At 51.7% G+C, this 12641-nt stretch overlaps 1 protein-coding gene across 1 annotated transcript in view; it reads right to left on the minus strand.

Moving 5' to 3' along the window:
• LOC119954782 (cytidine and dCMP deaminase domain-containing protein 1-like) overlaps positions 1–10737 on the minus strand; it is a 196371-nt gene extending 185634 nt beyond the window's left edge. Inside the window, exons 1-2 of the mRNA XM_038780322.1 lie at positions 10524–10737; positions 7584–7608 (exon numbers count right to left, since the gene is read on the minus strand). Coding sequence (XP_038636250.1) covers positions 7584–7608; positions 10524–10712 — 214 coding nt within the window. The 5' untranslated portion in view covers positions 10713–10737. The remainder of the gene's footprint in view (positions 1–7583; positions 7609–10523) is intronic.
• Between the last annotated feature and the right edge of the window lie 1904 nt (positions 10738–12641).

Here is a 12641-nt window from a genome sequence, read left to right on the forward strand (position 1 = left end):
GTGTGTGTGTGTGTGTGTGTGTGTGTGGGAGGGTAGGAGTGTGTGTGTGTTTCGGAGGGTAGGTGTGTGTGTGGGGACGGTAGGTGTGTGTGTGTGGGAGGGTTGGTGTGTGTGTGTGGGGAGGGTAGGTGTGTGTGTGGGGAGGGTAGGTGTGTGTGTGAGGGGAGGGTAGGTGTGAGTGTGGGGAGGGTAGGGGTGTGTGTGTGTGTGGGAGGGCAGGTGCATGTGTGTGTGGGGAGGGTAGGTGTGTGTGTGTGGGAGGGTAGGTGTGTGTATGTGGGGAGCGTGTGTGTGAGTGTGGGGAGGGTAGGTGTGTATGTGATGAGTGTGTGTGTGTGTGTGGGGAGGGTAGCTGTGTGTGTGGGGAGGGTAGGTGTGTGTGTGGCGAGGGTATGTGTGTGTGAGTGTGGGGAGTGTAGGTGTGTTTGTGAGTGGGGAGGGTAGGTGTGTATGTGTGGGGAGTGTAGGTGTGTGTATGGGGAGGGTGCTTGTGTGTGGGGAGGGTAGGTGTTTATGTGGGGAGTGTGTGTGTGTGGAGAGGGTAGGTGTGTGTCTCGAGAGGGTACGTGTGTTTGTGTGTGTGGGGGTAGGGTAGGTGTGTGTGTGTGTTGGGAGGGTAGGTGTGTGTGTGTGGGGGGGGAGGGTAGGAGTGTGTGTGTGTGTGTGGGGGGGGGAGGGTAGGTGTGTGTGTGTGTGTGTGTGTGGGGGGGGGAGGGTAGGTGTGTGTGTGTGTGTGTGGGGAGGGTAGTTGTGTGGTGAGGGTAGGTGTGTGGGGGATGGTAGGTGTGTGTGTGGAGGTTTGGTGTGTGTGTGTGTGGAGAGTATGTGTGTGTGGGGACCGTAGGTGTGTGTCGGTCGGGTCGATGTGTGTGTGGGAGGGTAGGTGTGCGTGTGTGTGGGGCACGTTGGTGTGTGTGTGTAGGGAGGGTACGTGTGTGTGTGTGTGGGGGGGGGGATGGTAGGAGTGCTAGTGTGTGTGGGGAGGGTACGTGTGTGTGTGTGGGGAGGTTTGGTGTGTGTGTGTCGGTCGGGTCGATGTGTCTGTGTGTGCGGGGAGGGTAGGTGTGCGTGTGTGTGGGGCGCGTTGGTGTGTGTGTGGGAGGGTAGGTGTCTGTGTGTGTGTGGGGAGGGTAGGTGTGTGTGTGTGTGTGTATGGGAGGGTAGTTGTGTGTGTGTGTGTGTGTGTGGGGAGGGTCGGTGTGTGTGTGTGGGAGTGTAGGTGTGTGTGTGTGGCTAGGGGGTAGGTGTGCATGTGTGTCTGTGGGAGTGTATGTGTGTGTGTGTGTGTGTGTGTGTCGGGAGGGTATGTGTTTGTGTGTGTGTGTGTGGGAGTGTAGGTGTGTGTGTGGCAAGGGGGTAGGTGTGTATGTGTGTGTGGGAGTGTAGGTGTGTATGTGTGTGTGGGAGTGTAGGTGCTTGTGTGTGGGGAGGGTAGGTGTTTATGTGGGGAGGGTGTGTGTGTGTGGAGAGGGTAGGTGTGTGTATTGAGAGGGTATGTGTGTATGTGTGCGTGGGGGTAGGGTAGGTGTGTGTGTGTTGGGAGGGTAGGTGTGTGTGTGTGTGGGGGGGGAGGGTAGGAGTGTGTGTGTGTGTGTGGGGGGAGGGTAGGTGTGTGTGTGTGTGTGGGGGGGAGGGTAGGAGTGTGTGTGTGTGTGTGTGTGGGGGGGGGAGGGTAGGTGTGTGTGTGTGTGTGTGGGGAGGGTAGTTGTGTGGTGAGGGTAGGTGTGTGGGGGATGGTAGGTGTGTGTGGGGAGGTTTGGTGTGTGTGTGTGTGGAGAGTAGGTGTGTGTCGGTCGGGTCGATGTGTGTGTGTGTGGGGAGGGTAGGTGTGCGTGTGTGTGGGGTGCGTTGGTGTGTTTGTGTAGGGAGGGTACGTGTGTGTGTGTGTGTGGGGGGGGGATGGTAGGAGTGCTAGTGTGTGTGGGGAGGGTACGTGTGTGTGTGTGTGGGGAGGTTTGGTGTGTGTGTGTCGGTCGGGTCGATGTGTCTGTGTGTGCGAGGAGGGTAGGTGTGCGTGTGTGTGGGGCGCGTTGGTGTGTGTGTGGGGAGGGTAGGTGTCTGTGTGTGTGTGGGGAGGGTAGGTGTGTGTGTGTGTGTGTGTGTATGGGAGGGTAGTTGTGTGTGTGTGTGTGTGTGTGTGGGGAGGGTCGGTCGGTGTGTGTGTGTGTGGGAGTGTAGGTGTGTGTGTGTGGCTAGGGGGTAGGTGTGCATGTGTGTCTGTGGGAGTGTATGTGTGTGTGTGTGTGTGTCGGGAGGGTATGTGTTTGTGTGTGTGTGGGAGTGTAGGTGTGTGTGTGGCGAGGGGGTAGGTGTGTGTGTGGGAGTGTAGGTGTGTATGTGTGTGTGTGGGAGTGTAGGTGTGTGTGTGGGGAGGGTAGGTGTGTGTCTGTGGGGAGGGTAAGTGTGCGTGTGTGGGGAGGGTAGGTGTGTGTGTGGGAGTGTAGGTGTGTGTGGTGAGAGGTAGGTGTGTGTTTTTGTGTGTGTGGCAGTGTAGGTGTGTGTGTGTCGGGAGGGTAGGTGCGTGTGTGTGTGTGTGATGGGTAGGTGTGTGTCTGTGGGGAGGGTAGGTGTGTGTGTGTGTGGGTAGGGTAGGTGTCTGTATGTGTGTGCGCGTGTGTGTTGGGAGGGTAGGTGTGTTAGGTGTGTGTGTGTGTGGGGAGGGTAGGTGTGTGTGTGTGTGTGTCAGAGAGAATGGGAAGGGTGGAGGCTTGGGTGGGAATAAAGAATTGAGGTCAGAGAGTGGGGTTTGTCGTCAATGGAGAGGATACAGCATAAGGGAGGGGGTTGGGAAGGGCAAAAGGAGCTTGGGTAGAGGAGCAGTGCGAATTTAATGCTTGTCCATTATCTGTCCCAAATCAAGAGTCGCCTCATATGAAATGTTGCTTCGCATAATTAATATTTCCCTCCTAATATAGAAATCATATTATTAAACTATTATTAAACTACAGTAAAATGTCTTACGACACCAGGTTAAAGTCCGACAGGTTTCTTTCAAATCACTAACTTTCGGAGCACTGCTCCTTCCTCAGGTGAATGAAGAGTTAGGTTCCCGGAACATGTATTTCGACAAAGTCAAAGATGCAAGACGATACTTTGAGTGCAGGCATTTGCAGATAGTTAAGTCATTACAGGTCCAGACAGAGCCACTGAAGAGAGGGTTAATCACAGGTTATCGAGGTGTGAATTGTCTCAAGCCAGGACAGTTGGTAGGATTTCACAAGTCCAGGCCAGATGGTGGGAGGTGGATGTAATGCGACATGAATCCTGGGGCCCTGTTGAGGCCGCACTCATGTGTGCGGAACTTGGCTATAAGTTTCTGCTCGGCAATTCTGTGTTGTTGCGCATCCTGAAGGCCATCTTGGAGAACCCTTACCTTATCAGAGGCTGAATGCCCTTGGCAGCTGAGTGTTCCCCGACTGGAAGGGAAAATGGTGATTGTTGCGCAATGTCTGTTCATCCGTTGTCGCAGAGTCTGCATGGTCCTGCCAATGTACCACACTTCGGGACATCCTTTCCTGCAGTGTATGAGGTAGACAACGTTGGCCGATTCGCACAAGTATGTACAACATACCTGGTGGGTGGTATTCTCACGTGTAATGGTGGTACCCACGTCGATGATCTGGCACTTAGAATATAGAACAGTACAGCACAGAACAGGCCCTTCGGCCCTCAATGTTGTGCCGAGCAATGATCACCCTACTCAAACCCGCGTATCCACCCTATACCCGTAACCCAACAACCCCCCCTAACCTTACTTTTTTTAGGACACTACGGGCAATTTATCATGGCCAATCCACCTAACCCGCACATCTTTGGACTGTGGGAGGAAACCGGAGCACCCGGAGGAAACCCACACACACACGGGGAGGACGTGCAGACTCCACACAGACAGTGACCCAGCCGGGAATCGAACCTGGGACCCTGGAGCTGTGAAGCATTTATGCTAACCACCATGCTACCGTGCTGCCCACTTCTTGCAGAGATTGCCATGGCAGTTGTGTGGTGTCGTTGTCGCTGTTCTGAAGCCTGGGTAGTTTGCTGCAAACAATGGTTTGTTTGAGGTTGCGTGTTTGTTTAAAGGCAAGTAGTGGGGGTGTGGGGATGACCTTGGCAAGGTGTTCGTCTTCTTCAATGATGTGTTGAAGGCTGCGAAGAAGATGTCATAGTTTCCCCGCTCCGGGTGGATGAGGCTCCGGGAGTTTCACATTGGCGATCTCTACTGACTCCCGAAAATGCACAAGGCCAACACACAAGGCCGTCCTATCGTATCAGGCAATGGCACACTGCGTGAGAACCTCTCTGGCTACATCGAGGGCATCTTGAACCCCTCGTACAAGGAATGCCCAGCTTCTGTCGCGATACGACGAACTTCCTACAGAAACTTAGCACACATGGACCAGTTGACCGAGGAACATTGCTCGTCACAATGGACGTCTTGCCACTCCACACCAGCATCTCCCATGACAACGGCATTGCTGCAACAGCCTCAGTACTCAACACCGACAACTGCCAATCTCCAGATGCAATTCTGCAACTCATCGCTTCATTCTGGAAAATAACGTCTTCACCTTCAACAACGATTTCTTCATCCAGACACACAGAACAGCCAGGGATCAAATTTGCACCTCAATTTGCCAACATCTTCATGAACAAGTTTGAACAAAACCTCCTCACCGCACAGGACCTTCAGCCGACGTTATACACCAGATACATCAATGACATATTTTTCCTTTGGACCCACGGCGAAGAATCACTGAAACAACGACACAGTGACATCAGTAAGTTTCATCCCACCACAGACTCACCATGGACGACTCTCCAGAATTGGATGCATTCTTGGACACACTCATCTTGGACACACTCAACGGAATATGGCGCTCGACTCATTGATCGACAGTTCCAACGCGCCACAGCAAAAAACCGACCTCCTCAGAAGACAAACATCGGACACAGCCGACAGAGTAACCTTCGACATCCAGTTCTTCCCCGGAGCGGAGAAAAAAAACAACATCTTCTTCGCAGCCTTCAACACATCATTGATGAAGACGAACATCTTGCCAAGGTCATCCCCACACTCCCACTACTTGCCTTCAAACAACCGTGCAACCTCAAACAAACCACTGTTTGCAACAAATTGTCCAGCCTTCAGAACAGCGACCACGACATCACACAACCCTGCCATGGCAATCTCTGCAAGACATGCTAGATCATCGACATGGATACCACCATTACACGCGAGAACATCACCAGGTACGCGGTACATGCTTGTGCGACTCGGCCAATGTTGTCTACCTCATACGCTGCAGGAAAGGATGTCCCGAAGCGTGGTACATTTGCGAGACCATGCAGACGCAGTGACAACGGAAGAACGGACATCGCGCAACAATCGCCAGGCAGGAATGTTCCTTTCCAGTCAGGGAACACTTCAGCAATCAAGGGCATTCAGCCTCTGATCCCCGGGTCAGCGTTCTCCAAGGTGGCCTTCAGGATGCGCGATAACGCAGAATCGCTGAGCAGAAACGTATAGCCAAGTTCCGCACACACGAGTACGGCCTGGAGTCATGCTGTCTTACATTCCCCCACCATCTGGCCTGGGCTTGCAAAATCCTACCAACTGTCCTGGCTTGAGACTATTCACACCTCTTTTACCTGCTCCAACTGGAACTATAATAACTTAATTATCTGCAATAGCTCTCATTCAAAGTATCGTCTTGCATCGTTGACTTTGTCTGTATATATGTTTCTGGAACCTACCTCTTTATTCACCTGAGGAAGGAGCAGTGCTCTGAAAGCTAGTGATTCAAAACAAACCTGATGAACTTAAACCTGGCGTTGTAAGGCTTCTTACTGTGCTCACCCCAGTCCAACACCGGCATCGCCACCTCATTATTAAACTAGAAAGAGTGCAGAAAAGATTTACGAGGATGCTACCAGGACTTGAAGGAGAGGCTTGATAGACTGGGGGCGCAATTCTCCCAAAGGGAGACAAAGTGCAGACGCCGGAGTGAAAACCGGAGTGTTTCACTCCGGCGTCGGAGGCCGCTCCTCACCGCCAGGAGGATAGGAGCGGCGCCGTGTCAATTACGCACGCCGGACCTTGGCGCCCACGTCAAAGCCGGTGGTGCTTAAATGACGTCACCCGCACATGCGCAGTTGCCCTCCTCCCCGCGGGCGCACCACAAGACATGGAGGATTGATCTTGCGGGGTGGCGGAGAGAAAAGAATGCGTCTTTTAGAGAAGCCGGTCCGACGATCGGTGGGCACGCGGGCCAGACCCCTCCTGCGCACCCCCCTGGTGCTCGATCCTCTCTCTTCCCCCCCCCCCCCCCCCACAGGCCCCACACGCAGTGTTCGCGCGCTGTTCATGCCGGCAGCGACCAGGTGTGGTTGGCGCCGGCGTGAACCGGTTGTATTAGGCAGGCCGCTCGGCCCATCCGGACCGGGGAATCACCGCTCAACCGTTAGAAACGGCGAGCGGCGATTCCCCGAGCGGCATGTCGTAAAACGTGACACGCTGCTTTTTGGGGGGGGGGGAGCGGGGGTGTGGTAGAATTGCGTGCGGGTGCCAGGGCGGCGTGGCAGGAATCGCCCTGCACTCCCGCGATTCTCCCACCAGGCCTGGGGGTCGGAGAATCGCGCCCTGGGACTTTTTTCCCTGGAGTTTAGGAGGCTTAGGGATGATCTTGTAGAGGTCTATATAATAATGAATGACGGGTAAGGTAGTTAGGGGAGTCTAAAACTCAAGGGCATAGGTTTAAGATGAGAGGGGAGAGATACAAAAGGGTCCAGAGGGGCAGTTTTTTCAAAGAGAGGGTGGTGAGTGTCTGGAATGAGCTGCCAAGGGCAGTAGTAGAGCCGGGTACAATTTTGCCTTTTAAAAAGCATTTAGACAGTTATATGGGGAAAATAGGTAGAGAAGAATATGGGCAATGCGGGTATTTGGGATTAGCTTAGTGGTAAAACTGGGCGATATGGACAAGTTGGGCCGAAGACACTGTTTTCATGCCGTAAACCTCTCGGACTCTATCTCAGTACCTTTCCTTGATCAGTGAGCTATCTGATCCAATGCTGTAGTTGCCCCTTCTGTGTCACTCGCCCTTATCGACATCTGGCCCTTATTAATATCTGCTCCTTCTCAGTATCTTGGACCTAATAGGTTTAAAAAAAATAAATTTACAGTATCCAATTCATTTTTTTCCAATTAAGGGGCAATTTAGCATGGCCAATTCACTACCCAGCGCACCTTTTTTGGATTGTGGGGGCAAAACCCACGCAAACACGCGGAGAATGTGCAAAACTCCACACGGACAGTGACCCAGAGCCGGGATCGAACCTGGGTCCTCGACGCGTGAATCAGCAATGTTAACCACTGTGCCACCGTGCTGCCCATCGAAAAGGATTTTTTTATCTGTATCTCGAGATCCCTGTGCTGGTCTACCACATTATTATCATCCAAGTCTATATGTCCTTATTCTTCTTCGCAAAATTCACCCCCTCTTATACTGTACTTACCTGCACAGGGCTTATTCTCTTTTTTTTGCCTGACTAGTGAAACAGTATTAATTCTTAAAGTGTGCCCTTACCTCTCAACTCACTTGGCCACTCCCACTGCAAGCAAAGATAGAAATAGTTGTGATGATCATTCAATAGAATTTAAACAGAATAATCTCAACACAAGCATTAAATTACGGTTAAAGTCATTAGTTATTTAGAGAGTTATTTAGTGTGGGCTCGCGACATAGAAATAACATACAGTACTGATCAGCTGTTTATCACTGATTATCTTAGAATTCCTGCAGTGCAGTACGAGGCCACTTGGCTCATCATGTTTGCACTGCCCCTCTGAAAGAGCACTCTACCCAGGTCTTTCCTACCCTATCGCCATAATCCCACCTAACCTATGGACCGCACGGTAGCACGGTGATTAACACTGTTGCTTCACAGCTCCAGGATCCCAGGTTTGATTCCCGGCTTGGGTCACTGTCTGTGCGGAGTCTGCATGTTTTCCCCGTGTCTGCGTGGGTTTCCTCCGGGTGCTCCGGTTTCCTCCCACAAGTCTCGAAAGATGTGCTTGTAGGTGAATTGGACATTCTGAATTCTCACTCTGTACCCGAACAGGCACAGGAATGTGGCGACTAGGGGCTTTTCACAGTAACTTCATTGCAGTGTTAATGTAAGCCTACTTGTGACACTAATAAAGATGATGATTATTATTATTATAGCTGCACATCTATAGACACTAAGGGACAACTGTGATCCACTTAACCTGCACATCTTTGGACTGTGAGAGGAAACCAAATCTCCCAGAGGAAACCCACGCAAAATGTGAAAACCACACAGTTACTCAAGGCCAGAATCGAATCCGTGTCCCTGGTGCTGTGAGGCAGCATTGGTAACCACTGTGCCACCATGCCGTCCATATTGGATGTGAGCAATCTGTTTCAGAGATCAGGGCTAGGATTCTCCCCTACCCTGCGGAGCGGGGGGGGGGCGGGGGGGGGGGTCCCGGCGTGTTGGAAGGCGTGAACCACTCCGGCGTCGGGCTGCCTCAAAGGTGCAGATTTCTCCGCACCTTTAGGGGCCAAGCCCTAACCTTGAGGGGCTAGGCTCGCGCCGGAGTGGTTGGCGCCCCGCCGGCCGGCGGGAAAGGCCTTTGGCGCCATGGCAGCCGGGGACCGACTTCCTGCTGGCGGAAGCCCGCGCATGTGCTAGAGCGTCAGCAGCTGCTGATGTCATCCCCGCGCATGCGCAGGGGTCACTTCCGCATCCACCATGGTGAAGGCTATGGCGAACGTGGAAGGAAAGGAGTGCCCCCCACGGCACAAGCACGCCCGCCGATTGGTGGGCCCCGATCACAACCCAAGCCACCGTGGCGGCACCCCCAGGGCCAGATTGCCCCGTGCCCCCCCCAGGACCCTGGAGCCCGCCCGCGCCGCCTGGTCCCACTGGTAAGGTAGGTGGTTTGATTCCCGCCGGCGGGACCGGCATGACAGCAGCGGGACGTCAGCCCATCGCGGGCCGGAGAATTGCCGGGGGTGGGGGGGGGGGGCATTCCTTCCCCTGCCGAATCTCTGGTGCCGGAGACTTCGAGAGATGGCGGGGGCAGGATTCACGCCGGCCCCCGGCGATTCTCCGACCCGGCGGGGGGTTGGAGAATCCCGCCCCAGCTTCTCACTCACATAAGAAGATAAGAACATAAGAACATAAGAACTAGGAGCAGGAGTAGGCCATCTGGCCCCTCGAGCCTGCTCCGCCATTCAATTAGATCATGGCTGATCTTTTGTGGACTCAGCTCCACTTTCCGGCCCGAACACCATAACCCTTAATCCCTTTATTCTTCAAAAAACTATCTATCTTTACCTTAAAAACATGTAATGAAGGAGCCTCAACTGCTTCACTGGGCAAGGAATTCCATAGATTCACAACCCTTTGGGTGAAGAAGTTCCTCCTAAACTCAGTCCCAAATCTACTTCCCCTTATTTTGAGGCTATGCCCCCTAGTTCTGCTGTCACCCGCCAGTGGAAACAACCTGCCCGCATCTATCCTATCTATTCCCTTCATAATTTTAAATGTTTCTATAAGATCCCCCCTCATCCTTCTAAATTCCAACGAGTACAGTCCCAGTCTACTCAACCTCTCCTCATAATCCAACCCCTTCAGCTCTGGGATTAACCTAGTGAATCTCCTCTGCACACCCTCCAGCGCCAGTACGTCCTTTCTCAAGTAGGGAGACCAAAACTGAACACAATACTCCAGGTGTGGCCGCAGTAACACCTTATACAATTGCAACATAACCTCCCTAGTCTTAAACTCCATCCCTCTAGCAATGAAGGACAAAATTCCATTTGCCTTCTTAATCACCTGTTGCACTTGTAAACCAACCTTCTGTGACTCATGCACTAGCACACCCAAGTCTCTCTGAACAGCGGCATGCTTTAATATTTTATCGTTTAAATAATAATCCCGTTTGTTGTTATTCCTACCAAAATGGATAACCTCACATTTGTCAACATTGTATTCCATCTGCCAGACCCGAGCCCATTCACTTAACCTATCCAAATCCCTCTGCAGACTTCCAGTATCCTCTGCACTTTTCGCTTTACCACTCATCTTAGTGTCATCTGCAAACTTGGACACATTGCCCTTGGTCCCCAACTCCAAATCATCTATGTAAATTGTGAACAATTGTGGGCCCAACACAGATCCCTGATGGACACCACTAGCTACTGATTGCCAACCAGAGAAACACCCATTTATCCCAACTCTTTGCTTTCTATTAATTAACCAATCCTCTATCCATGCTACTACTTTACCCTTAATGCCTTGCATCTTTATCTTATGCAGCATGGCTGAGGAAAGCTGCTTTGACGTGGCTGTTGTATAGCACTGATTTAACCCTCGAACAATAAGCTTCATCAGAGTTAAATACACACTGAAAATCCTCAGCAATAAACAATAAAATTTGGAGGATTACACATCATTCACCTAAACAGCAGTAAGAGACAATGTGTGTCTGTCCTTACCAAAATGGTTTTCATTTCTTTCCCTTCTCCCTGAGCTCCTACTGCCAATTCCTGGGCTGTTTTCTTTGATCCCCCTCCTTCTGTTGGTTTCTTGGCATCTGGCAGATCCTTGACTGAAACCACAGTCTTGATGCCACAAGCATTGATCGCTTTTTCACACTCAGAGCACGGTATTTTAGAGGAAACCATCAGACTGGAATCGATGTCTGTGTCCGACCTGTAAGAACATAAATCAATCAGCAGTTGACCAGAATATCAATTATATATTTTGCTGAGTAGCAGAAATTGATTTACAATCTAATTTGGCATGATTTGGAGTGGTGGGAACACACTATCCTGAGAGATGGTACACCCCAAAGTGATTGGGAAGGGAGTGCAGTTGAACCTGTGCAAACAGTACTTAGCAAATGGAAATTTTGCAAGAGCAAAGAGATCCAGAGTTTAACTCAAATTTAAATGGGTAAGAATGTAATCTTCAAACTTGTCAACTTGTCAACTTCAAGCAGAGCTACTGATCAGCTGTTCTGGGGAAATTTGCATACGTGAAGTGCGGTCAGCCTAAGTTGAAGGTGAATCTGCGAAGGAGACCCGAGGAGTTTGAGTGAAGGCAATCATCCAGCAGAGGGCAGCAGAGCAGAGCTACTGATCAGCTGTTCTGGGGAAATTTGCATACGTGAAGTGCGGTCAGCCTAAGTTGAAGGTGAATCTGCGAAGGAGACCCGAGGAGTTTGAGTGAAGGCAATCATCCAGCAGAGGGCAGCAGAGCAGAGCTACTGATCAGCTGTTCTGGGGTAATTTGCATACGTGCAGTGCGGTCAGCCTAAGTTGAAGGTGAATCTGCGAAGGAGACCCGAGGAGTTTGAGTGAAGGCAATCATCCAGCAGAGGGCAGCAGAGCAGAGCTACTGATCAGCTGTTCTGGGGAAATTTGCATACGTGCAGTGCGGTCAGCCTAAGTTGAAGGTGAATCTGCGAAGGAGAGCCCGAGGAGTTTGAGTGAAGGCAATCATCCAGCAGAGGGCAGCAGAGCAGAGCTACTGATCAGCTGTTCTGGGGAAATTTGCATATGTGAAGTGCGGTCAGCCTAAGTTGAAGGTGGTTTGTGGAGAGGCTGTTGGCAAGTAACAGTTACTTGTGGGGGGGACGACTTACCAGGGGTAAGCCATGGGGTACGGGCCTCTGGCACGAAGTCTGTCCCTGTTGCTCAGAAGGGAAGGGGGGAAAGGAGTAGAACATTAGTAATTGGGGACTCAATAGTCAGGGGCACAGATAGGAGATTTTGTGGGAGCGAGAGAGACTCACGTTTGGTATGTTGCCTCCCAGGTGCAAGGGTACGTGATGTCTCGGATCGTGTTTTCCGGGTCCTTAAGGGGGAGCAGCTCCAAGTCATAGTCCACATTGGCACTAACGACATAGGTAGGAAAGGGGACAAGGATGTCAGGCAGGCCTTTAGGGAGCTAGGATGGAAGCTCAGAGCGAGAACAAACAGAGTTGTTATCTCTGGGTTGTTGCCCGTGCCACGTGATAGTGAGATGAGGAATAGGGAGAGAGAGCAATTAAACACGTGGCTACAGGGATGGTGCAGGCGGGAGGGATTCAGATTTCTGGATAACTGGGGCTCTTTCTGGGGAAGGTGGGACCTCTATAGACAGGATGGTCTACATCTGAACCTGAGGGGCACCAATATCCTGGGGGGGAGATTTGTTAGTGCTCTTTGGGGGTTTTAAACTAATTCAGCAGGGGCATGGGAACCTGGATTGTAGTTTTGGGGTACGGGAGATTGAGAGTATAGAGGTCAGGAGCACAGATTTGACTTCGCAGGAGGGTGCCAGTGTTCAGGTAGGTGGTTTGAAGTGTGTCTACTTCAATGCCAGGAGTATACGAAATAAGGTAGGGGAACTGGCAGCATGGGTTGGTACCTGGGACTTCGATGTTGTGGCCATTTCAGAGACATGGATAGAGCAGGGACAGGAATGGTTGTTGCAGGTTCCGGGGTTTAGGTGTTTTAGTAAGCTCAGAGAAGGGGGCAAAAGAGGGGGAGGTGTGGCGCTGCTAGTCAAGGACAGTATTACGGTGGCGGAAAGGATGCTAGATGGGGACTCTTCTTCTGAGGTAGTAT

This window comes from Scyliorhinus canicula, chromosome 20 (genome assembly GCF_902713615.1).
Source record: "Scyliorhinus canicula chromosome 20, sScyCan1.1, whole genome shotgun sequence".
Taxonomy (NCBI): domain Eukaryota; kingdom Metazoa; phylum Chordata; class Chondrichthyes; order Carcharhiniformes; family Scyliorhinidae; genus Scyliorhinus; species Scyliorhinus canicula.